At 38.2% G+C, this 27951-nt stretch overlaps 1 protein-coding gene and 1 pseudogene across 10 annotated transcripts in view; both read left to right on the top strand.

Annotated features, from left to right (window-relative positions):
* Positions 1–27951, top strand: part of ACBD6 (acyl-CoA binding domain containing 6) — a 210345-nt gene that overhangs the window by 167030 nt on the left and 15364 nt on the right. For 4 of the 10 annotated variants that reach the window (XM_053209479.1, XM_053209477.1, XM_053209480.1 and 1 more), the window contains one exon: positions 7652–7682. In XM_053209479.1, coding sequence (XP_053065454.1) covers positions 7652–7682 — 31 coding nt within the window. Of the gene's footprint in view, positions 1–7651; positions 7683–20067; positions 20103–21639; positions 23955–27951 lie in introns of those variants that run through there. The other 6 variants (XM_053209481.1, XM_027074423.2, XM_053209482.1 and 3 more) reach the window with 4 other exon arrangements.
* Positions 23965–27539, top strand: LOC106966744 (oligosaccharyltransferase complex subunit OSTC-like; annotated as a pseudogene).

Here is a 27951-nt window from a genome sequence, read left to right as displayed (position 1 = left end):
CTCACCAAACTCCACACCCGAAAAACAAATAATCCAGTGAACAAATGGGCAGAAAACATGAATAGACACTTCTCTAAAGAAGACATCCAGATGGCCAACAGGCACATGAAAAGATGCTCAATGTTGCTCCTCATCAGGGAAATACAAATCAAAACCACACTCAGATATCACCTCACGCCAGTCAGAGTGGCCAAAATGAACAAATCAGGAAACTATAGATGCTGGAGAGGATGTGGAGAAACAGGAACCCTCTTGCACTGTTGGTGGGAATGCAAACTGGTGCAGCTGCTCTGGAAAACAGCTTGGAGGTTTCTCAAAAAATTAAAAATAGGTCTACCCTATGACCCAGCAGTAGCACTGGTAGGAATTTACCCAAGGGATACAGGAGTGCTGATGCACAGGGGCACTTGTACCCCAGTGTTTATAGCAGCACTCTCAACAATAGCCAAATTATGGAAAGAGCCTAAATGTCCATCAACTGATGAATGGATAAAGAAATTGTGGTTTATATACACAATGGAATACTATGTGGCGATGAGAAAGGTATGTATGTATGTATATACCACATCTTCATTATCTATCAGTGGATACATGAGTTGCTTCCCTATCTTGGCTTCTGTGAATGTTGCAATAAACATAAAGGTGCATATATCTTTTCAAATTAGTGTTTTCATTTTCTTTGGCTAAATACCCAAAAGTGGTATTACTGGATCATATGGTATTTCTATTTTTAATTTTTTGAGGAAGCTCTATACTGGTTTCCACAGTGGCTGCACCAATTTACATTCCCACCAACAGTGCATGAGGGTTCCTTTTTCTCCACATCCTTATCAACACTTGTTATTTCTTGTCTTTTTGATTCTAGCCATTCTGACAGGTGTAAGATGATCTCTTATGGTTTTGATTTGCATTTTCCTGATGATGAGTGATGTTGAGCATCTTCTCATGTGTCTGTTGGCTATCTTAATGTCTTTGGGAAAATGTCTAATCAAGTCCTCTACCCATTTTAATCAGATTATTTGAGGGGGATAGACTTATAGAAGTTCTTTTTTTAAAAAAAAATACCACTCTTATTTTCCAACAAAGGTTTGTTTTTCTTTGTTTTTGTTGTTGTTTTTAGTATAATTGATGCACAATGTTACATTAGTTTCAGGTATACAACCTAGTGATTCAGCTTCTCTGTATGTTACGCTGTGCTCCCCACAAGCATAGCTACCATCTGTCAGTCACCTACAATGCTACAACGATGTCATTGACTATATTTCCCATGCTGTGCCTTTTCTTTCTGTCTTAACTCATTTCATAACTTTATATTTTGGATAGTAACCCCTTATTGAATGTATCATTTGCAATATTTTCTCCTATTCAGTAGGTTGCCACTTGATTTTTGTTGATGGTTTCCTTTGCTGTGCAGAAGCTTTTTATTTTGATGTAGTCCCAATAGTTTATTTTTGCCCTTGTTTCCCTTACTTGAAGAGACAAATCTAGAAAAATGTCACTAAGGCTGATGTCAGAGAAATTACTGCCTGTGTTTTCTTCTAGTTTCATGGTTTCAGGTCTCACACTTAGGTCTTTAACCCATTTTGAGTTTATTTTTGTGTGGTCCAGTTACATTCTTTTGCATGTAGCTGTCCAGTTTTCCCAGCACCATTTGTTAAAGACTGTCTTTTTCCGGGGCTCCTGGGTGGCTCAGTCGGTTAGGCGTCTGACTTTGGCTCCGGTCACAATCTCACGGTTTGTGGGTTCAAGCCCCGCGTCAGGCTGTGTGCTGACAGCTCAGAGCCTAGAGCCTGTTTCAGATTCTGTGTCTCCCTCTCTCTCTTCCCCTCCCCCACTCTCACTTTGTCTCACTATGTCTCTCAAAAATAAATAAATGTAATAAAATTTTTTTAAAAAGACCATCTTGTCCCCATTGCATATTCTTGTCTCCTTTGTCGTAGATTAATTGATCATATAAGCATTGGTTTATGTCTGGGCTCTCTGTTCTGTTCTGCTGATCTCTGTGTCAGTTTTTGTGCCAGTATCATACTGTTTTGATTCCTACAGCTTTGCAGTATATGTTGAAATCTGGGATTGTGATACCTCCAGCTTTGTTCTTCTTTCCCAAGATTACCTTGGCTCTTGAGGCTCTTTTGTGGTTCCATACAAATTTTAGGATGATTTGTTCTCATTCTGTGAAAAATGCTGTTGGTATTTTGGTAAGGATTGCATTGAATCTGAGATTGCTTTGGGTAGGATGGACATTTTAACAATATTGGTTCTTTTAATCCACGAACCATGGAATATCTTTCTGTTTGTTCGTGTCGTCTTCAATTTCTTGCTTCAGTGTTTTATGGTTTTCACAGTATAAGTCTTTCACCTCATAAGGTTAAATTTATTACTAGGTATTTTTATTCTTTTTGGTACAATTATAAATGGGATTGTTTTCTTAATTTCTCTTTCTGTTACTTCGTTACTATTGTATAGAAATGTAACAGGTTTGTGTATATTAATTTTATATCCTGCAACTTTACTGAATTCATTTATCAGTTCTAATCGTTTTTGGTGGAGTCTTTAGGGTTTTCTATATATAGTATTATGTCATTTGCAAATAGTGACAGCTTCACTTCTTCCTTACCAATTTGGATGCCTTTTATTTCTTTTTATTTATTGCCTCATTGCTACAGCTAGGACTTCTAGTATTAAGTTGAATAACATGGTGGGAGTGGACATCCTTGTCTTATTCCTGATCTTAGAAGAAAAATTCTCAGTTTTTCACCATTGGATATGATGTTAGCTATAAAATATGTGTATCTTGACTTAGAAATGTGGCTCTTGATTCAGTTTGATAAAATGCTTCTAGCAGTAGGGAAAAACTCAGGACTTGGCCACAGAGTTTTATGCACAGGAAATAGTAATGTTATCAGTGGTTTAATGTTAAAGGGATAAAATAAAGTTTCCTATATATCAGTTATAAGCAAAATATTTAATATTTTCATCAATACTTCATTTGGTAAAATTAAATCTGTTTCTTATATTTGATAGAGTGCCCAGTCTGGAGATAGAAGAAAACTAAGTTCTTAAAGAAATAATTACTAATAAAATGGAGACGTGATTAAAACAAAGTAAGAAAGGATAAGTGCAGAATACATGTGGGGAGAGAAATAATCTGTATAAATTCATGAGGGACCAGTTTGTTATGTGACCCTATAGAAGAAAAGGAATCTGGAAGTCAAACTGAATATAGTAATCATTTAGCCCTTAGTTAACTATAAACTCAGTCTCCTGTTCATCATTGTTCAGTCCCTCATTACATTACTTTATCTGGTATTATATTCCATACTATAGGAATTATGTGGGAACATTTGTTTTTAATTCAGGTAAAAGAAAAAAAGTACATCAAGAAATTAAAGAATAAACCAATGAGGAAAGATTAATGTATTCATTCCCCCATTTCAAGAACATTTATTGAGCATACGCTATATGCAAGATACTGTGATGGGCACTGGGTTATAGACATAGCACTTGTCTGCAAGAAGTTTACAGTCTTAGTGGAAGAGACAGGTAAGTGTGTATGATCTGCCCAGTGGTAGAAAAAGAGGAGTTGGGGAGGTTTCCTGAAGAAAGTGAACTGAGTCTTAAAGGTTAAGGGATTTCCTTTTCCCCCAGATTCCAGACTAAATAATCTGAAAAATTTTCCCACTGTAAAACACCCAGCAGTGCAGCAAAAAATACAATAAGCATCCCTCTGAATGCAGAGCAGAGCTTTAAAAAAAAAAAAAAAAGCAAGGTAATTCTCCAAGGGCCCAAACACACACAGCTAAGAAACAGAATTTCAGAGACTCATTTTCTCTCCATCTCTGACCACTACTTCTCTCTGTGAATACTTACTCACTTTTTTCCTGCTGAAGAAGTTTTCTCCAAGAAGTGAAGAATGTCGCCACTTGCAGTTTGGGTTCACAGCTTCTGCTCTTGCTTCTTTAAAACTTTCTTTTATTTATATTTTGGTAAAATACAACATAAAACTAACTGTTATAACCATTTTTAAGTGTACAGTTCAGTGGCATTAAGCACATTCACACTGTCGTGCAGCCACCACCACCATCCACCTCCAGAACTTTTTCACCATCGCAGATTGAAACTCTGTACCCATTAAACAATAACTCCTCATTCCTTCCTTCCCTGAGCCCCTGGTGTCCACTATTCTGTTTTTCTGTCCCATTGAATTTGGCTACTCTGAGTACTTCGTGTAAATGAAATAATACAGTATTTGTCCTTTTGTGTCTATCTCATTTCACTACACCATTTTCTTTTGCTTGGAGAGGAAAGGATCTTCTCTATACACATACTTCCATCCCCTAGTTCCGTATTTTAAAATCCTGAGAGAAAAAATAGGATAGGTTTGGCTTAGCTTTTCAGACCAGGAGGATGATGAGTGCTATGGTTTGTTCAGCTTGGGTTACCCTCGCATCTTCCCCAGTTCTTTGTGTAAACATACCTTTTCATAGGGCCTTTTTTTGTCCTCTCTATCTAAAACAGCACCCCACATCACTCTAGATTCTTATTCTGCTTTATCTTTTCAGAGCACTTATCTCTGCCTGTTATTAAATACACTTACTTGCTTATTACTTTTCCTGGCAGTAGAATATAAGATTTATAACATGAAGGACCTTGTCTGTCTTGCTCATCTCCGTGTTTCTAGTCCCTAGAACAGTGACTGGGACATAATAGGAGCTCAATAAATATTTTTAATTAACTGGAAATTGGGCTGAAGATACACATTTAGTATTCCTTGGTAAAAGTGATTAAAAGAAATGGTTTCCACCTCCCTAGTGAAGATAACCAATTAGAAATTAAAAGAAACTAGCCTTTAGTATATATGAATAGGGTGATTAAGAAAGTTATGCACAAATAGCAAGAGAACTACACTTTTTAAAGATAGATAATTGTGGAAAATAATAACCTTGCATGATGGATGCATAAGTCCAAAATTATAATAGATTAAGCCCTTTCTGAAATTGTTTTTCTATTACTGGACATTTAAACCATAAATGAATAAACGAACGTATAAACTCATCACATACATGCGTGTGAATGCGTAAACACACACACACACACACACACACACACACACACACACTTTTACTGATTAACATTGGAAGTGGACAAAGTAGATGTGAGTCTAAAGCTGTAATGGGCAGTTCAGTTCTTTCTAAATGCCTTTGGTGGTAGCCAGGCAATTCAGAACACTCTGGAGCACAACTTCCCATTGTCATACTGATCACCCATCAGCATCACTTGGACCCTGTTAACTGTAGCTGCCTTCGCTCTCTTCCCTTACCTGTCCTTAACCTCAAGAGCAGGGCAAGGCAAAGGGGAGCAGGGAGCAAGGTAGGGGCTATATTGGAAAAGACAAGAAAGAAGTAGGCATTTTGTAATGTATATAATTGTTGAATCACTGTGTAGTATACATGCGATTAATATAATTGTGTCAGCTATACTTCAATTAAAAAATTTTTTTAAGGAGGCAAAAGTGTTCTGTTATCTCCCTGACTTCTTAGTGCTGCTTTCCATCTTTCACTTCCCTTAGAATTTATTATCCTTATGTTGCTCAATGAGCATCCACTGTTACACTTCAGCCAAGTCTACCCTACTCCCAGGGGCCCTCAAAATTACTTCTTTCATATCTCCACTCACTTCTCACACCTCACTCCCAAATCCAACAAGAATTCCCATTCTCTGGTAGGAAAACTGTTTAATTAAACTATATTGCAGGGCACCTGGGGGGCTTAGTTGGTTAAGCATCCCACTTCGGCTCAGGTCATGATCTCACAGTTCGTGGGTTCAGCCCCACATCAGGCTCTGTGCTGACAGCTCAGAGCCTGGAGCCTGCTTCGGATTCTTTGTCTCCCTCTCTCTTTGCCGCTTCCCTGCACTCTCTATCTCTCTCAAAAATAAACTTAAGAAAAAAAATATTTTTGAACTATATTGCCTTAAAGTTGTCTCCCTACCCCCACCAGAAGTCACCCCTGTAAACCTTCTCTAGGTGTTAAAAAGCCCTTAAGGAGTGACTTTCTCACTATTTATCTGAACCAGTAAAGAACTTTCCTGTGACAGCTTTTTGCTTTCCTTCCTAGGGGATTAAATAGAACCATAGCCAAAAAGTTCTGGGAATCAATCCCCACATTCAACTTTTAAGAAGTGGGAAATGTAGATACGATGTACCCTAGAATAGTTGATTAGGTCATAATATCACCCTCTCCCAGTTATTCACAACAATTAAGCTTTTTTTTTATTTTATTATACTTTTTCACTTTTGAGAGAGAGAGAAAGAATGCAAGCAAGCAGGGGAGGGGCAGAGAGTGAGGGAGAGAGAGAATCCTAAGCAGGCTCCTCTCCAGCATGATGTAGGGCTTGAACTAGCGAACCGTGAGATCATGACCTGAGCAGACACATAACCAACTCAGCCACCCAGGTGCCCCTAAGCATTTATTCTTAATTATCAGGGCACAATAGGGCCATGCATATTACTAAGTCAATATCAAATTAATTACTAAATTCTGCTTTCACTTGTACTTAATCCTGATTTATTTGTTGTTCATTAATATCATCACCTACTCTCAACTTAATAAGAGGCAGTATTGCTGGGGTGCCTGGATGGCTCAGTCAGTTGAGCATCTGGCTCTTGACTTTGGCTCAAGTCATGCTCTCATGGTTCCAGGGTTCGAGTCCCATATTGGGCTCTGTACTGATGGCATGGAGCCTGCTTGGGATTCTGTCTCCCTCTCTCTCTGCCTCTTCCCCACCCATAAGCACGCACGCACTATCTCTCAAAGATAAACGTTAAAAAAAAGGCAGTGTTGCTAAAAAGCACTTACCTGTGCTAAAATTAGTATATATAGTTAGAATATCTTGGTTTTAAAAGAATAAAAAAAATTAAATCAACTATTGGAGTTATCTATGGGAACTCCAAACTTAATAACTTCTAGGACTTTGTGTGCTTTGAAATCACATTTCTTTTTATTTATTTATTTTTTCAAGTTTATATATTTGGAGAGAGAGAATCCCAAGCAGGCTCCACGAGCCCAGCATGGGTTTCAATCTCACAAACTGTGAGATCATAACCTGAGCCGAAATCAAGAGTCAGACGCTTAACTGACTGAGCCACCTAGGCACCCCTGAAATCACATTTCTTTATGGTATTTGCTCTGGTTAGGAAACCTAATATTTGAATCTAGAATTTATGAATATTTGAAAGGGAATTGAAAAGCTACTAACTTTTGAGAAATCACAGATGTCTCAGATATATTTGGTGATAAACTTAAAAAAACATTATAATACTAGCTGAGATCAATGATACACAGCATCAGAGGGTTTTTGCCACTAATTGGGTAATCAAACTGCCACATTCTAAGAGGTTCCCTTTTTGTTAATATCTGCAATCTGGTTATCCTGTGACTCTGCTGTAGCTACTTCAGTACACAAGTTACCATTCAACACTCTCCTATTCTCCCAGGTAGAGCTTGGCCAAAAGTTACTGTGAGGCAAGAAGAACTGTATTTGATAAACCTTTAGAACTTTGGTATATCAGATATATTTGCTATAGCTTGTGTACTTCCATACTTCTGCAATAACTTAGACTTCTAAAATGTGTTATTTGTTTCTTTTACAGGACAATGAAGGTCAAACAGCTCTACATTATGGTAAGGTGTCTCTAACTTATTAATAACCATATTTGGAAGTTTTCTTTATTTGTTTATTTCAACTTTGTCCAACCCTGTGTAGTGCTTGGAAAAAGGCCTGGACAGTTGGTACAGCCAGTGTGGAAAACAATGTGGAGGTTCCTCAAAAGATTAAAACTAGAATTACCATGTGATCCAGTAATTCCACTACTATATACTTACCCAAAGAAAACAAAAGCACTAACTAAAAAATATGCACCCCATGTGGACTGCAGCATTATTTACAATAGCCAAGATACAGAAGCAACCCAACTGTCCACTATAGATGAATGGATAAAGAAGATGTGATGTGTATGTGTATATATGTGTGTGTACACATACACACACACACACACACACACACACACACACAGAAATATTAGCCACAAAAAAAGAATGAGATCCTGCCCTTTGCAACAACATGGGTGAACCCAGAGGGTATTATGCTAAGTGAAATAAATCAGTCAGAGAAAGACAAATACTAGATTATTTCACTCGTTTAAGAATTTAAGAAACAGGGGCGCCTGGGTGGCTCAGTCGGTTAAGCGGCCGACTTCGGCTCAGGTCATGATCTCATGGTCCGTGAGTTCGAGCCCCGCGTTTGGCTCTGTGCTGACAGCTCAGAGCCTGGATTCTGTTTCAGATTCTGTGTCTCCCTCTCTCTCTGCCCCTCCCGTGTTCATGCTCTGTCTCTCTCTGTCTCAATAATAAATAAGTATTAAAAAAAAAATTAAAAAAAAAAAGAATTTAAGAAACAAAACAAATGAACAAAGGAAAAAAGAGACTCTTAAATACAGAGAACAAACGGGTGGTTGCCAGAGGGGAGGTGGGTGGGGGTGGGTGGGTGAAATGAATGAAGGGGATTAAGATTAAGACTGTACTTAATCTTGGTGAACACTGAGAAATATATAGTATTGTTGAATCATTATATTATATATCTGAAACTAATATAACACTGTATGTTAATTATACTTTAAAATAAAAATAAATTTAAACGGAAAGTGTCTAGCACTAGCAGAGACACAGTAATTTTTTGTTTAGAAACAGATTAATAACCTCCACAGTTGGAGATATATTAAAATCCTGTGGGAACATACATAGTAAATAGAGCATTTCTATACCGTCAACAGAAATGGAGCCTCCTCCAGTCCACCTTTGAAAATTCATTCTTTCATTCTCAGTACTCTCAGTGACAAGTGAGATACTAATCATTGTCACTCTAGGAGCTACAGTCTCTCCTAAAAGATATACTTTCTTGATGTAACTGAAGTAAAGAAAAACAGATTTGAATTTGTAACTAATTTCACCTGCTGATTACCTTAGTCAAGTAATCTTCACTTAACTAACTAATCTATAAAATAGAGGTTAATCTGTAAGATGCAAATAATATGGCTCTTAAAGAGTACTGGGTAAATTCAGTGAGATAAAAGATATTTTGTAAATAAAGCACTTACTAAAAGGATTCCTACTTTTTTTCTATTTGGCTGTGTATATGGTTGAATAAAACACAGCCATCAATATTTAAAAAATTTTTTTTTCAACGTTTATTTATTTTTGGGACAGAGAGAGACAGAGCATGAACAGGCGAGAGGCAAAGAGAGAGGGAGACACAGAATCGGAAACAGGCTCCAGGCTCTGAGCCATCAGCCCAGAGCCCGACGCGGGGCTCGAACTCACGGACCGCGAGATCGTGACCTGGCTGAAGTCGGCCGCTTAACCGACTGCGCCACCCAGGCGCCCCTTTTTTTTTTTTATTAAAAAAATTTTTTTTTCAACGTTTATTTATTTTTGGGACAGAGAGAGACAGAGCATGAACAGGCGAGAGGCAAAGAGAGAGGGAGGAGCCATCAATATTTAAACTAGATTAAGGATCAACCCCCTTCATACTTTTGGGGACAGAATACATTAGGCTCTTTTGCCACTTTTGGCCATCCTGGACCACCATTCAATAATAAATGGCTCAGATGCCCCTGGACATTTCTGTCCACTGCTTATTAGCATTTGCTTGGATGTCAGGAACCTCACTGAATAGTCTAGGAGTCTAAACTATTGGGCTAGCTGTTAATGCTAACTGTATTTTTCAACCTGATAATGAAGGGTGAAATATCACCAAATGCATGCCCCTAACTTGGGTACCAAAACCAGTGCAAAAAAGGAAAATTTGAGTCAGTCTCACTTTTGAACATATATGTAAAAATCCTAAATGAAATATTAGCAAATTATATTCATCAGTGTATTTTTTAAAGCTGTGACAAAGTTGAATTTATCTTAGGAATTCAAAGAAGATTTAACAGTTCAAGCATTTATCAATGTAGTTTGCCACGTTAACAAATTAGTTGAAAAACCGTTTGGTCAAATCAGATGCAGAAAAAGCAATTGAGAAAATTCAGTACTCAGAATGCAATATAAAGAAACTTATAGAGAAAAGTAATTAAGACCCCAGGCTCTTAAGCCGGACTTCTGGGTTCAAATTCTAGTCCTACTCCTGAACTTGGACAGATTATTTAACTTCAATGTACTTGTTTACTCATGGTGAAATAGGAATAATAATAACCTGAAAGATATATTATGAACATGTAATAGGCTAATCTATGTGAAGTGCTTAGGACAATGTTGGACACCTTGAAGGCACTCAGTAGTGTTAGCTAATATGATTGTCCGTGAGATGAATTCCTAATAAACTACAAATGCAAGGAAATTTCTATGGCCTGATTAAATTATACATTATAAACCTAGTGCAAATATTACTGAAGATGAAATATTTGAAGCATTTCCTTTAAAATCAGGAATAAGAAAAAGATGCCTACCAAAACTAATTTTCTTGGGGCGCCTGGGTGGCACAGTTGGTTGAGCGTCCGACTTCAGCTCATGGTTTGTGAGTTCAAGCCCCACCTCGGGCTGGGTGCTGATAGCTCAGAGCCTGGAGCCTGCTTCGGATTCTGTGTCTCCCTCTCTCTCTGCCCCTCCCCCACTTGTGCTCTGTCTCTCAAAAATGAATAAATGCAAAAAAAATTTTTTTTAATCAAAAAAACTAATTTTCTTTAATATTGTATTGGAACCCTAGATTACACAGAAGGAAATGCAAAAGAAAAAGTATATGGGATGGATAAAAAGAAACAAAGTCATCATTAATCTCAAACAATATAAGTAGTTACATAGAAATTCAAGAGACTCTATAGTCAAATTATTAAAACTCATACAGTTTCAGGGTGCCTAGGTAGCTTCGTCAGTCAGGCATCCAACTCTTGATTTCGGCTCAGGTCATGATCTCACAGTTCATGGGTGCAAGCCCCACATTGGGCTCCATGCCAGCAGTGCAGGGCCTGCTTGGGATTTTCTCTCTCCCTCTCTCTCTACACTTCCCAACTCGCATGCACACTCTCTCTTTCAAAATAAAAAATAAACCCAAAAAAATAAAACCAGTACATTTTAGCAAAGATGCTGCATACAAAATAAGATTTTTTTAAATTACATTCTTTTTGTTTTAAATATAGACCTAGACTTTTTTTTCTTAATTTTATTTATTTATTTTGAGAGAGAGAAAATCGCAACGTGGGGCTCCATCTCACAAACCATGAGATCGTGACCTCAGCCAAAATCAGTCAGATGCTTAACCAACTGAGCCACCCAGGTGCTCCTAATTGCATTCTTAAACATTAGCATAAAAAGGTAGAAAGTAAGGGCACCTGGGTGGCTCAGTTGGTTAAGTGTCTGACTTCAGGTCACAATCTCACAGTTCATGAGTTGGGAGTCCTGAGTCAACCTCTGTGCTGGCAGCTCAGAACCTGGAGCCTGCTTCGAATTCTGTGTCTCCCTCTCCCTCTGCCCCTCCCCACTTGCGTGTGCGTGGTCTCAAAAATAAAGAAACATTTAAAAAAATTTTTTTTAAGATAGAAAATAAATTTTAAAGAACTAAGCCCTGGGCAAGCGCAGGTAAGAGATAGGGACTCCCTTATTCTGCCCAGGATCCCATCATGAAATGGGGTCTTTGATGTGGTGCACTGAGAATATTGAGGCCCTGATCACCCTTGCCCTGACTTGAGAGGTGGTGGTTCCATGCCAGGACAGCAAGGCCATGTATCCCCTCACTGCCACCAGCACCAACTCCTAGAGCCGGGAAGGGAGGGCATCACTCAAGAGAAGCTTGCTGTTATCCACATTCCTAGCTCCAGAGTCTGGCTCAGAGATTTTGCCCGCGGTGGGGGGAGGGGTAGAGAAAGCTATAAAACAGCCCCTAATCTCTTCCCAAAGGAACTGACTTCATTTACAACAGAGCCTGGAGAAGTTCAAGGCTAAGGGTCCTCTCAAGAATAGTAGAGAGAATGGGAGAATGCTACAGCTGGGAGGAGCCTTCATGAGTCAGAACAAATATCAAACACTGACCTTTAAAGAAGCCATGATTTGATTGGGCTGGTTTGCAGGACAATTTGTCCTGGTTGAGTGTTTTTCTTTGAGCACTCTGAATATGTTATCCCACTGTGTTCTGACCTTGAATATCTATATAATACAGAAGGAATCTGTATCTATAATCTATATCTAGCAGAGCTGTCTTTCAAAAATTAAGATGGAATAAAACCTTTCCCAGATAAACAAAAACTGAATTTGTTGCTAGCAGACCCACCTGACAAGAAATACTAAAGCAGAATATTCAGACTGAAAGCAAATGACCCAAAAGATAATTCAGATCCACATGAAAAAAACAGAGAGCACTCATAAATATATATGTAATTGTAAAAGACCATATAAATGCATATTTTTTCTCCTTTCTTTCCTTAACTGATTTTAACAAGTGATGTCTAAATAATATGTATATAATGTATTATTGAGCCCACAGCCTATAGAAGTATAATATATTTGCCAGTAACAGCACAAGGGAGATGGATGAGAACAAAGTTATAATGGGCTAAGGAAATGACTACAGATGTTAAAGTAACTATAATAATGTATTGTTGGATTTGTAACATTAATTTATAAAACAGGTAAAACATTACTACCACCAAAAGAGGGAAAATGGAATGGAAGTATATGGGAGTAATGTTTCTACATATCACTGGAATTAAGCCAAGTATAAAGCCAAAGCTGAACTTAAAATGTATGTGGTAAACCCTAGAGCAACCATTAAAGAAAAAACTCAAAATAGACAATTCAAAAATAATAGTTGGAGATTCCAGCACCCTACTTTCAGTAATGGGTAGAACAACTAGACAAAAGGAAAACAAAGAAATGGAAGACTTGAACAACACTATGAACCAACTAGATCCAAAAGACATCTATGAAACACTCCATCCAACAACAACAGAATATATATTCTTGTCAAGTGCACCTAGAGTGTTATTCAGGATAGACAATATGCAGGCCATGAAACAACCTCAGTAAATTTAGAGGAATAGAAATAATGGAATGTATGTTCTTAATGGAACAATGGAATGAAATTAGATATCAAGACTTGAAAACTCACAAGTATAAGGAAGCTAAACAACAGATTCTTAAATAACCAGTGGGTCAAGGGGGAGGAAGTCAAAAGAGAAATCAGAAAATACTTTGAGATGAATGAAAATAAAGATAGCACATGCCAAAATTTATGGAGTGCAGCTAACGCAGTGCTCACAGAGAAATTTATAGCTGTAAATGCCTATGTTAAGAAAGAAGAAAAAGCTCAAATTAGTAACCTGATCTTCCACCTTAAGATACTAGAGAAATAGCAAACAAAGCCTAAAGAAAACAGAAAGAATAATGGAGATTAAAGTAGAAATAAATGAAATAGAGAATAAGAAACAAAACAGATGAACATATGGGAGAAAAAAAAAAGAAAAAAGAGAGGGAGGGAAGCAAACCATAAGAGACTCTTAACAATAGAGAACAAACTGAGGGTTACTGGAGGGGAGGTGGGTGGGGGGTGGGCTAAATGGGTGATGGGCATTAAGGAGGGCACTTGTTACGATGAGCACTGGGTATTCTATGTTAAGTGATGAATCACTGAATTCTACTCCTGAAAGCAATGTTATACTATATGTTAACTAACGAGTATTCAAATAAAAATTTGAAAAAAAGAAAAAGAAAAAAAAGAACTATCTTCCCCATAAAAAGAAAAAGAAAAGAAAGAAAATAAAGAAAGTCAACAAACTAAAAATTAGTTCTTTGAAGCAAAAGAACCAGCTGGTCAACCCACAGAATCATTAAAAATAATGCATTGCCATATTTAAGCCACCACACATTTTGAGTGGTTTGTTATACAACAGCAAATAACCAAACAACTCACCCCACACACATAAATCAATTTTAGGTGAATTGAATACATATATAGAGAAAAGCAAAATTATAAACTTTTAGATGAATAGAGTAAGGAATGGTTTCTTAACACTCAAAAATACAAATCATAATTTAAACTATGATAGTACATTAAAATTTTAAACTTCTGTTAAACAAAAGATAGTATGAGCAAAGTAAAAATGCAAGGCAAAGACTGGGAGAGTATCTTTAAGATGCAAATAACCTGCATAAGATCATTATTCAGAATATATAAAGAACATCTACTCAGCTAATAAGGACAATCAAATGGAAAAATAGAACCTGAAAAATGGGTAGTGCACAAATAGGAAGAGCCAGATATCAAATAAACAGCAAAAGATGCTCAAACCCCCCTCATAACTGTCAAGAACTAGGAGTAATCTGAGATTATACTCTGCTTGCAAATTAACAAGTTAGCCCGACAGTTTCATGGATTCTGGCAAAAGACACCAGACTATTATTCACAGCACAGCCAGCAGCATGAGCTTTACGTTTGTGTCATTGCCTTTTGAGTCCCATAGGAGCAACGCAGAGAAGCCCAGACAGATACTACACACATAGTGTATCGTCTCTTAAATCTTAACCTTAAGGAACTCTAGTCTGTCAAAGTGAGCTGCAAGCAAATCTGCCCAGCTGTGGCTCCAGAGAACGAGTTCTCTTCATTACACTGGACAGTAAGCAAACCTACCCTCTACTCTGGAAGGAAACACCACCTCTGTTGTCCTAGGCTGTTCACTCTGCAGACATCCTCGATAAGATAGTCTGGAACAAAAGCTGTCTTTACCATTGCTCTCAAGAGGTGCCGTACCATGAAGAGTCCTTTGAAGAACTGTAATCAGAGAGTACAGATTATAACATGTAGATATGTTTTCACACTGGTGAGATTGGCACCAGGCAGACACCTACAAGTATTAGTAGTGGGATGTGGAACAACAAGAACGTGCATACTTGCTGAGTGTTACCTGTCACAACCACTGGAGATCAGTTTGGTGAGATCTAGTGAAACTGAGGGTCCGCATCCCCTACAGCCCAACAGTTCCACTTCTGTTTGTATACCCTAGCAATACTCCTGAATGTGTTTGTAGTGAGACATGATTAAGAGCATTTATTGCAGCATTATTTGTAATAGCCAAAAATTTGTTTTATTAGCCTCTATATTCCTCTGTATGCCATACTTAAAATATGTGTTAATTGAAATTACATACATACACATATACTTAGATACAGACATATATACTTTACGTTACCAAATGCCTTTGAAAGAGGTACCATTAAAAACATACTTACACATTTTCACATTTTGTAAATGAGGAAACCAAAGCTGCAAGAAGTTAATAAACTTACCTAAGGGAGCTAGAAATTTAAACCCACATCTGTAGATTTCCTAGGAGAGGAGAGAAAAACAAATCCCTCCTGTGCCTCTTCCCACAGCACTCCTCACTCACTCCTCTGACACATTGATAATTCTGTCGCTTACATCCTCTAACATCACCAAGAGCTGGCTATTCTAAACCCTAATTTTCCACCCAGAAGAAAACTTTTCTTAGCTGCGTCCACAGCTGTGATCGCAATCTGGGACAACCAGGCATAGGTCAGACAGCCACAGGTCATCAGAAAGGGGAAAGAAAAAACTTCTCAGTGATTGTGAGGCTTTCAGGGCAAAATCCAGGCTACCCCTTTTTCCTGATGCCTGACTTCAAACAGCAAACTTCTTTTACGCCAGAATATTTGCCATTAGGTCCGGAGTTCACTGCTCTGCTTAGAGAGACAGACCCTGCCAGGGCATCCACATGCTCTGCTAAATCGGTTCTTTCATTCCCACGTTCCCACGTTTCTTCTCTCATCCACTCATTTGGTTATGTTTAGTGCCTTCTTTATGGCATGTGTTGTGCTTTCCTTTCATTTCTCCATCCAGAAACTGTAGAAACAGTTAAGGCAGACTGAATGTACCCTTGAGAATGTAGATGAGTCACTCTGTCACCCCTAGTTAACCATTAGAGGTAAATGCCTCTGTGGATGTGGGAATGTGTCCAATTAAGTTTGATATATGCAAAATGCATTTCTGCATAGCAACAGGATTGGAATTTTCCAAAGGTCTTTGGACCTTTGCTATATTTTATTTATGTACTAATATGGAAAAATCTCTAAGATACATTGTTAAGTGGAAGGATTAAGATGCAGAATAGTGTATATCGTGTGCTACCATGAATATATCTGTACATATTTGCTAATAACTGCATAAGATATCGCTGGAAGGATACACAGAGAGTCAGTGTTGGTTGCCTAAGGGAAGAGGAACTGTGAGGCTAGAGTACTAGCATAGGATTAAAAGGTCTTCCTATAAACCCTTTAATAATTTCTCTATTTGGAGATAGATAGATAGATAGATAGATAGATAGATAGATATTACCTGTTTGAAAATTACATTTAAATTATTTTATTTATGTATTTTATATTTATTTTTTAAATATTTGAGAGAGCATGAGCAGGGGAGGAGTAGAGAGAGAGAAAGAGAATCTCAAGCAGACTCGGTGCTGACAGCATGAAGTCTGATGCTGTGCTCAAACTCACGAATGGTGAGACCATGACCTGAGCCGAAATCAAGAGTTGGCTGCTTTGGGTGCCTGGGTGGCTCAGTCGGTTAAGTGTCTGCCCTCAGCTCAAGTGATGGTCTCACGGTTTGTGAGTTCAAGCCCCATGTCAGGCTCTGTGCTGACAGCTCAGAGCCTGGAGCCTGCTTTGGATTCTGTGTCTCCATATCTCTCTGCCCCTCCCTGGCTCGCTCTCTCTCTCTCTCTCTCTCTCTCTCTCTCTCTCTCACAAAAATAAACAAACATATAAACATTTGGGGCACCTGGTTTAGTGTCTGACTTTGGCTAAGGTCATGATCTCATGGTTCATGAGTTCAAACCCCATATCGGGCTCTGTGCTGACAGCTCAGAGCCTAGAGCTTGCTTCAGATTCTGTGTCTCCTTCTCTCTCTGCCCTTCCCCGACTCATGCGCTCTCTCTCTCTCTCTCTCTCTGTCTCAAAAATAAAAATAAAAACATTACAAAAAATTTTGAAAATAAATAATCAAACATTTTAAAAATTCCAAAAAAAAAAGAGTTGGATGCTTAACCAACTGAGCCACGCAAACACCTCTAAATTTAAATTATTTTAAATCACAATATCATAGGCTCTATTAGTACTGTGAATATGACTTACCTTTTTAATTATATTTCATTCGTTCATATTTTTGAGTACTTACTAGTTGCTAGATAAAATATACCAAACATCCTTTTAGAGGTTAAAGGATGTCCCCAGACTTTAGGTGTCTTCAACTCTCACCCAATATACAAGGATGTGGTAACCATAGTGGTAAGTGTGTGAGCTAACACTATCTAATTTGGGAAAACTGCAGGTTTGGGTTTCAATGCCACCAAACCTTGGAAATGATACATCTTGAATAAGAAATAATGAGGAGTTAGAACTGAAACCTGCACATAAGCCAGGACATTCAAAGGGCTATACCCTCAGTTAAAAAATAATAATAGTAATAATTACATTAGAAAAAGTCGCCCTACCTGTAAGAAAGGAAGACAAAACAGCTTATTTGCCAGATACCAAAATCTGGGTGGGGAAAAAAAAAAGTCCCCATCTCATGCGAGTTTGGGTTTAATTTATACTCTGATTATTTCAGAAATCCTCAAGTCAATAAATAAACATAATAAGTGTCTAGACAGGTTACCCATGAGGGATCTGGCAAAAGCAAATGCTAAACTTCTCTTGAGGGACACATCCTCAACCAGGATGGCACAAAATTCCTATACAAAGAAGCCCTGCTGAAAATGAGCTTACAGTCCAAAATTACAAAATATACTTAAGTGATTGTCAGCAGACATAATAAACCTCACGATTAGACTTTGAAGAACTTGAATAAAACTACTAGATAGAAATTATCAGAATAAGTTTATATAAAATCAATGGATGAAAAACCTAAGAATAAGACATTCAAAAAAAGAACAGAGAGATTCACAAGAGAACCAAATGAACTTCAATAAATAAAAAAATACAGAAATTTTATAGTGGATAGTTTATAAAGTGCAGAATTGGCACAGGTTTAAAAAAATGGTGAACTGAGAAGTGCCTGGGTGGCTCAGTTGGTTAAGTGTTTGACTCTCACGGTTTGAGTCCTGCGTCTGGCTCCACACTATAAGTGCAGAGCCTGCTTTGGAATTCTCTCCCCCTGCCGCCACCCACCGCCCCTCCCCTGCTTGTGCGCTCTCACTCTCACTTTCTCTCTCTCTCTCAAAATAAATAGACCTTTTAGAAAATGGTGAACTGAGGGGCGCCTGTGTGGCTCAGTTGGTTGAGCATCCGACTTCGGCTCAGGTCATGATCTCATGGCTCGTGAGTTCGAGCCCCGCATCAGGCTCTGTGCTGACAGCTCAGAGCCTGGAGCCTGCTTCAGATTCTGTGTCTCCCTCTCCCTCTGCCCCTCCCCTGCTCACACTCTGTCTCTGTCTCTCTCAAAAATAAATAAACATTAAAAAAATTTTTTTAAAGAAAATGGTGAACTGAAAGATAGTTCTAAATGGCAACACAGAAGATAAATGAAAATGTGGAAGAGACATTGAGTGTAAAATAATAAAGTCTAGCATTTTTAAGTAAGAGTTCCAGAAAGAGAAAGTAGGTAAGAATCGATACTTGAAGATACATTTACTGATAATTTCAATAATTGATAAAACACTCTAATCTTCAGATTCGGGAATTATGAGACCTGATCAGGTAAGGTAGTCATCCAATGGAATACTATACAGCAATAAAAAAGAACTATAACCACATGCAACACCTTGGATGAATCTCACAAACATACTGTTAAGTTCAAATTTCCAGATACAAAAGAGTACATACTGTATGCATCCATTTGTATAAAGGTCAAAAACAGGAAAAATTCATCTCCAGCAGTAGTAAACAGGATAATGGTTACCTTGAAGAAATGGGTAGGTAGTATTTAGAAGGGGTTAACAGGGCAGCAGTGTTCCTGAGATTCAAATAATGATCTGATTCTTGATCTATGTGCTAGTTACATGGATGATATCATCTTAAGAAAATTTGTATAGATGATTTTGGTGTTCTTCTCTATTTAACTTATATATACTCTAACAAAATATTCACACACAAAAAGCCTCCAAACCCAAACAGACATAAGGTGGTGGTGGTACTGTTTTCATATATGTAATCTCTTAACCTTTCCAACAAATGTTGGAGGTAAGCCTTGTTTTCATACATTTGCAAATGGACAAACTGAAGTCTAGAGGGGTCAAGTGACCTTGACAGGGTAATTCAAGTGTAGTAGCAGAGCCAAGACACTTGTCCAGGTCTTCTGACTCCAATTCCAATCATGTTTTCATAATTTCTCCTTTTAAAGCAGACATTATTTTCTGAAAGATAGTCTTTTACAGAAATAAAATAAATGAAAATTCTTTATCATTGGTCACCTAAGACAGTGCATCAAGGCTATTTTTCAGAGCTGTACTTTATCAATATCTGTGCCCATCCATGTGCTTTTATATTCTTCTTTCTGTTCACTGAGAGTTTAGACATTAATAAAAATTATCTCTGATTTAGGAATCCTGCCGAAAATAGATCTAGTAAAACAACCTCCATTTCTCTCTCTCTCAGGTTATATTATTCATTGCATAAAAAACAAAACAAATACCATGTATATTATAATCAAGATAATTAAGCACTAAGATAATGTCATTAGTTAAGAGGTTTTGGCGTTACAAATATATAAAACTAAAATATTCTGACAACTCAGGAATATTTCATGAAATTAATATTTTAAGTTTAATTAATAATCACTTATAGGAGTGATTCATCTTTAAGATTTTTTACCAGGTCACTAGACTTCTGCCACTTTTTGAGGTCATCAAAACAGAGTTGGACATGTAATAATAATTACTTTTTATTAAACACTGTGTGCTAGGGAATCTGCTGGACATATTTTATCCATTTAGTCAGTAGTATTTAACCTTTTTTATTTAATAGGTACTCCATAGCTATTTTTTGATTTGATTTGATTTGATTTTAGGATCCTTAACCTGTTTGGGGAACTTTCATAAAACTGTAAGTACAGTTAAATCAGTAAGTGCAGACAATGTTAGGGATGTCTTGGGGGCTTAGCTATTATTTTTTATGAATTACAGTTTGGCTTGACAGCTGTCCTTGTGTTGACAGCTCTTCTGATTATAGCAGTTGTCAAACTCCATCCTTAAGCAGGTTGTAAATCCTGGCTTCTTCCGATTAAAACTGGGTCAGAGCCAATGGCAGGTTAACTAGAGGCCAGTATTCTACTACTGTATGTCCTCACTAGTTCATTTTAAATGGGTTTTGCAAAACACCGTTCTAAAACCCATATTTGCCTCTGTTTAACTTTGGTGTTTTTTAATCTTCACATACCGGTCCTCCTGTTGTTTTGTGATTAAACATGGTTCTTGCTGAAGAGTATATTAGTGTAAGTGTGGTCTTCCTTGTAAATGGCCTGTTAGCCTTCCCCTCCTCTCCCTCCACTGGGAATACTAACATCATTGCGTCTGTGTCTCCCAGGGGAAATCAAGGCTTTTCCTTGCACGTGCAGTCATGTGATTTCAGAGTGGGCAGGCTTTGTATCCTCATGAGCCCTCGGTCTTCCACGTAAAGCACCATCTGTTCTGTTCCTTCCACACTGTTACAGGGCAGTGGGAGGAGGCATTAGAGTGAAAATAAATAAAATAAAAAAGGAAAGAAATTCATCATCAAAACCCTGAGGATTAATGGAGTCAGAAGGCTCACTGCTCTGAATGAAAATTCATCTTCACCTGTGCCAGTGTCAGGGCTGCCTCTATGGCACTTGACAAATAGAGGTTCCCAGGGTACCATAAATTCAGCAACCGTTCTAATCCCTGTAGACTTGCTCAAGCTTTTCTGAGACAGGCTTATGACTGTTTTTGTATTTCCCAGCACATTGTGGGCACCAATATATCCCCTCATTAATTTGGTAAAATGTTAGCACCCTTCCCCTCTCTCATCTTCTTTGCCTTTGTCCATTTTGAGGGGATGGGAAGCTCACACATTTCTGAAAGATGACTCTGCTTTGTGAATTGTTCTTTACTTGAAGATGCCAAAGGCGGAGAATCAATTAACTAATGAATTTTGAGCAAATACCAAGTTCCCAGCACTGTGCTAGATGGAGAAGAGAATATAACAAAGCACGTAATCAAGTAGCTCACCAACTAAGTGGGGGTACAAACCGTATTTTTTTACACTGTTGTTGGGCACCTATATTTGCCAGTTGGCTCTCTGCGAAACAAAGGTAATTGATGATTACCAGATCAACGGTGCATCTCCAAGAAGTGTGTGTCTTCCTCCTACAAGGATAAGGCTCACCTGTATGGTTTCCTCTTGTCTTTTAAACCAGTCTTCCTCTTCCCTTCCCTTTTTTCTATTACAACTTCCTGATTGCTTGATTCCTTGTGCTCATATCAGTCTGTCTTTGCATAAATCCCAGGCATTTGTTAATAATTAACTCATTTTCCTTATGGACACCATATCCCTCACTCTGAAAGACTATTCTGCAACCCTGAAATTCCTAATTTACTCTTTTTTCTTTCCTTTTTTTTTTAAGTAGGCTCTACACCCAGTGTGGAACTTGAACTCATGACCCCCAAGATCAAGAGTCGCGTGCTCTACCTACTGAGCCAGCCAGGTTCCTCCTGAACTTCCTGATTTAAACCTCACTTTACAGTTAGACTTGAGCTAAAATTTCGCTCACATTTGTTAGGTTAGGGGATTATTATGTAGCCTGCTTAGCCTTTTCTCAGCTGGTTGGCTGTGGTCCTTTAGATGTGGAACTTAAAAATTTAAGCTCTATTCCTGGGTTAGTACTCATATCTTATATCCTATCTCACTGTTGAGAAAGTCGATTCATTTTATGCCATGTATGAAATTAACGCTCCTTTGTCTGAGATGGCCAGCTTAGTGTCTTCAGCCATAGTATACATCTACTTAGCCTTGATCTTCATGCTTAGGAGCCTTAAGTATTGGGTTAGATTTGTGCCAAGTGTAATCTGACAGATCGTGGTAGCTATTATCCTGTATTACAGATTTATACACTAGGAAATTTATTCCTCTGATCCTGCTTTAAAAGTTCCAATTTTAAAACCTAACTAAGTGTTTCTTACAATAAGTTGAGACTGATAGCTGCGGCAAAAAGGTTAAATGATTATTTCTCAAAATATAAATGTCATGTAGCTAGTTCTATACCGGATAAATATCTCTTCTCACAACTACTTGATACTAGGCAGTGTGTCTTTAACTTTGTTATATGTTATAAGAGACTGCCTTCCATTGGAATCCAATCTGGTGTACAGTGATTCATGGTAAAACCATTCGGAAATGTAAAACTAAAATCTTCATTATATTATTGAGGGACATCACTTTAAATTCTTGAAGGGATATTGTATTCCTACATACTTTCTGTTGAATCCTGGGCTTGGTGGGATATTCTGTCTCCGCCTTCCTCCCTGTCTGTGGCATACCATAACAAAATACAATCTCAGCCCATTAATACCTGTCCCAGGACTGGACTAGGCAGTTCTTGCCTTTTTCTCCCTTTTCTCCTACTCTCTATGTATTATTCATTCATCCATAAAATGTTAATTTAACATTTATAATCCTGGTAGCTTTCTAAGAAATCCCACACCACTGAAGACAGAGATAGGGTTCTCAAATGGTCTGATTTTAGCTCAGAGTAAATTCTCCTCTCCATCTCTATTCACTTAGCACCACCTCTGAGCCTGTGTTATTATGTAGAGATTGGTGCCCGAGTGAAGCTGTCCCAAGGATATAACTCATCACAACCTGGTTTTGGCTGTTGGCTCTATGCCATTGAACAGCACATAGCAGGGGGGCCAGAGCTGGAAACACCCACCAGCAGAGGAAAGAGTCCAGGAGCCAGAGAAACTATCTGAGTAACAATAAAGAGCAAAAGAAGAAATATCACTACTAAATCATTTAAAACTAAACTCCTATAGAGTTCTACTTCCACTTAAGATATAGAAAACTATAAGAGAACAATGCTCCCATCCTAACAAGAAGAAAAGGATAGATAATCTACAAGATTAATTTCTTGAGCCCATCAGATAGCAGAGGTTGCATGGCAGCAAAGTAAACTGGATTCCAAAGGATGACAGTCCCCCACAAGACACACAAACTGTTTCGCCTTCAGTGGAGCACCTAAGGAGGAAGCAGCCACCATAAACGCTGGTAAGAAAACAGCTAAAATCGACAGATTCTTAAAGTGAGTTAGTCTGACATTCTAGAGTAACAGGGAGCCTCAGACCCAAGAGGAATCCTCATTCACATGCTCTTTGCCATAAACTGGGAGAACCATAAGAGGAACTGAGAACAGAGAGAGCCCTTCCCAGTGACACACAGGCATGAAACCCTGCCATTTCCCTGGATTCTTATTTCATACAAAGCAAAATGCTTAAGACCCTCAGGAAGAGCAGAAAACTTTTCTGTCCTTTTCTCTTGTCCCCAGGCTCAGGCAGATTTCCACTGCTTTTGAAGGAGGAGTAAAAGCAAAATCTGTCTGCCACTCGGGAAGGACAGGGAACCCTACACTGACACCAAGCAGACATTTCTCGCCACTGAGGGCAGGGCATGAAGCTCTCTCCCTTTCCAGATATGTTTTCCCTCATACAAGGTAGAGTTTGGTTGACATCTGGGGGGCAGGGATGCAGGAACACTGAGAAATTGCCACCTCTGAGGACCTGCCTAAGACTGAGACCAGCCCAAAAGGACAAAGAGGCCATGAGGCTTGCCCTAATAAGCAATCGCACTCTTATTGATGGAGAAGGAGCAAGAGTGCAGAGAGAAACTCCCTCTGTAGTAGACGTGCAGAGACTGCTGAAGGCTGCGGCGGGGGGGGGGGGGGGGGGGGGGGGGGGGCAAGAATACTGGCACCCGAGGACACTCAAGAAACAAGGTAACTGCAGCCCACAGGTGGAGGAATTTTAAAGTGTGTGATGCATTGAAGTTATCTGTAGCAGCAACAAAACCCAAACCCAGTTCAGCTGCTGGCCAGATTGACTCAACACCCATATTAACTGTATGACAGTAGAAGAGGCATAGCTATTTCTGGATGTAAATAGTGTCCTTCTCCACACGTTCTGCAGTCAAAACTGAGACATAGAGTAGCAAGGAAAAAACAACTATTGTTAAACTATAAATTAGTAATTGACAGAGCAAGTAGATAAAAATTTAGCAAGCATATGAAAGAATTGAACAATACTAACAACCAACTTGACTTAATTAACATCTGTAGATCTCTCTAGAACATCTATAGAACACTCCACCTAATAAACAGAATACATCATTTCAAGTACACTTGGAACACTTATCAAGATAAACCATATTTAGGCCATAAAACAAACTTCAACAAATATTTTAAAGTCTTCCCTGAGACCACCACAGAATTAAATTTGAAGTCATTTACAAACACAAATCTGGAAATCTCCCACACACACAATTGTGCAAAACTTCAACACACTTCTAAATAACTCATAGGTCAAAGAAGAAATTCCAAGGGAAATTACAAAATATTTTGAACTGAATGAAAAGAAAACACTCTATCAGAATTTTTGGATGCAGCCACAGTAGTGCTTAGAGGGGAATTAAGTGCTTTTATTAGAAAAGAAGAAAGCTCTCAATGACCCAAGATTCTACCTTTCAAAAGTTAGAGAAAGAAGAGCAAGTTAAGCCCAAGACAAGCATGGGCATAAAATTATAAAGATCAGAGTAGGGGCGCCTGGGTGGCTCAGCCAGTTGAGTGTTCAACTTCAGCTCAGGTTGTGATTTCACAGCTCGTGAGTTTGAGCCCCGTGTCGGGCTCTGTGCTGACAGCTCAGAGCCTGGAGCCTGCTTTGGATTCTGTGTCTCCCTCTCTCTCTGCCCCTAACCCACTCGCATTCTGCCTCTGTCCCTTTAAAAAATAAATAAACATTAAAATTTTTTTTTAAATCAGAGTAGAAATTGTGGAAATAGAAAACCAAAAATCCATGAAATCATTGAAAATCTTTGAGATGGTTAATAAACCTGGTTGGCCTCTAGCTAGAGCAATAAAAAATAAATAAATTACTATTTTCAGGAACAAAAAGGAGACGTCACAAACCATGCAGATATTATGAAGCAAATAAGGGGACATTATGAGCAACTTTATAGCAATAAATTAGATAACTTGGAGGAAATGGACACATTTCTTAAAAGACACAAAGTCAAAAAAGAAATTAATAACCTAGATAGCCCTATATCTATTTATTAAGGACATTGAATTTGTAGCTAAGAACTTTTCCACAACAAAATTTCCAGGCCCCAGTTGCTTCACTGGTGAATTATACTAAATGTTTAAGGAAGAAGTAAAACTAATTCTACACATCAACTCTTTCAGAAAGTAAGGAATACTGTCCAGCTCATTCTATTAGGCTGACATTACCCTAATACCAAAACCAGAAAAAGACTCTAGAGGAAAAGAAAACTGTAGGCCAATATCTCCCATGAATATAATGTTATATTGTATATACAATATACAAAAAGGATAATAAATCATACTCAAATGCCTTTATCCTAGGAATGCAAGATTGGTTCAGCAATGGAAAATCATTGTATTTCACCATATCAACAGATCAAAACCAAAGCAAAACATATGATTGTTTCCATATATGTAAAAAAAAGAAAAAACAGTTGACAAAATTCAACTTCCCTTCATGATTTAAAAAAAAAATGCAGCAAAATAAGAACAGAAGGGAATTTTCTCAACCTGAAGTAATTGATAGCTAACATGATTCTTAATGGTGAAAGGCAAAAGGCTTTCCTTTTGATCCAGAGCAAGCAAATATGTCCACCCTCCCCTTTGATTCAACATCATACTAGAAGTTCTAGTCAGTGCATTAACCAAAGGAAAGAAGTAAAAAGTAGATGGGTTTGAAAGGAAGAAATAAAACATCCTTTATTCACAGATGCCATGACCACCTACGTAGAAAACCCCAAAGAATCTATTTTTTAAAAAATAGAATTAATAAATCGAGTTCAGGAGGTCGAGAGGCTCCCCTGCCATTACCAAAATGGAGACTTTGTGCTGGGTCCTGTTCTTAGTGCTCGAATGCCCCAACCTGAAGCTGAAGAAGCCGCCCTGGGTACATATGCCATCGGCCATGAGGGTGTATGCTCTGGTGGTGGTGTCTTACTTCCCCATTACCAGAGGAATAATTTATGATGTTATTGTTGAACCTCCAAGTGTTGGTTCTATGACCAGTGAACATGGACATCAGAGACCAGTAGCTTTCTTGGCCTACACAGTAAATGGACAATATATTATGGAAGGACTCGCATCCAGCTTCCTGTTTACAGTGAATGGGAGGTTTAGGTTTCACAATCCCGGACCAATCGAATGCACCAAACATTCCAAAACTCAGTAGATTTCTTCTTCTATTCATTGGATTTGTCTGTATCCTATTGAGTTTTTTCATGGGTAGAGTATTCGTGGGAATGAAACTGCCGGGCTATCTGATGGGTTAAAATGCCTTATGAGACGAAATCTGTAGATACTGGATTTGTTCCTGTTAATGAAGTTTTAAAGGCTGTACCAATTCTCTGATGTGAACTACGGAAAAGAATGAAGCAGCAGAAAAGAAGCATCTAGTGAAAACATAGGAAGCATGTTAAAGCTTGAACTAGAATGTCTTCTTGGTATCAAAGAGACAAGCTTATCACAGTATTTTTTCCCTGCTGGCCCATGCCAACGTACAAATGATGTTAAGTAGCATTTTCCTCTTAGTTTTTCATTTCTTAAGGAAAATATTCTCCATTTCTACAACTTTAATACTGAATAAAGTGATAATTTTTTACAGCTCCCTTAACATTTTTTGGAGAGGATATTTGTGACTCAAAATTAATGTAAAATCAGGAAGTGAGATACCGTAAGCTGGGAACTCTGGACAGATGATCAGCTTTACCTGTGGTGCTTTGCCTTTAAATAGAGTGTGTGCTCTGGAAAACAGTGTGGAGGTTCCTCAAAAAATTAAAAATAGACCTACCCTATGACCCAGCAGTAGCACTGCTAGGAATTTACCCAAGGGGTACAGGAGTACTGATGCATAGGGGCACTTGTACCCCAGTGTTTATAGCAGCACTCTCAACAATAGCCAAAGTATGGAAAGAGCCTAAATGTCCATCAACTGATGAACGGATAAAGAAATTGTGGTTTATATACACAATGGAGTACTACATGGCAATGAGAAAGAATGAAATGTGGCCCTTTGTAGCAACGTGGATGGAACTGGAGAGTGTGATGCTAAGTGAGATAAGCCATACAGAGAAAGACAGATACCATATGTTTTCACTCTTATGTGGATCCTGAGAAAGTTAACAGAAACCCATGGGGGAGGGGAAGGAAAAAAAAAAGGTTAGAGTGGGAGAGAGCCAAAGCATAAGAGACTGTTAAAAACTGAGAACAAACTGAGGGTTGATGGGGGGTGGGAGGGAGGGGAGGGTAGGTGATGGGCATTGAAGAGGGCATCTTTTGGGATGAGCACTGGGTGTTGTATGCAAACCAATTTGACAGTAAATTTCATATATTAAATAAATAAATAAATAAATAAATAAATAAAGTGTGTGACAGTATGTTATTTCAGATGTGTCTGCAAGACCATTTCCAGCACAATAAGGTGTATGAAAGGAGCAGAAATAATTTTTCTAACTAAGACAAACAAATAATAAAAGAAAATAAATTGAGTTCAGCAAGTTTGCAGGATAGAAAATCAGTTTACCAAAAAAAATTCCTATACACTGGTAATGAACAGGTGGAAACTGAAAGTTAAAAACACAAGGTCAGTATACAGATATAAGTTGTTTTCCTTTATACTTGCAATGAACCAAC

This window comes from Acinonyx jubatus, chromosome E4 (assembly GCF_027475565.1).
Source record: "Acinonyx jubatus isolate Ajub_Pintada_27869175 chromosome E4, VMU_Ajub_asm_v1.0, whole genome shotgun sequence".
Taxonomy (NCBI): domain Eukaryota; kingdom Metazoa; phylum Chordata; class Mammalia; order Carnivora; family Felidae; genus Acinonyx; species Acinonyx jubatus.
This window is presented reverse-complemented; position numbering and strand designations above follow the sequence as displayed.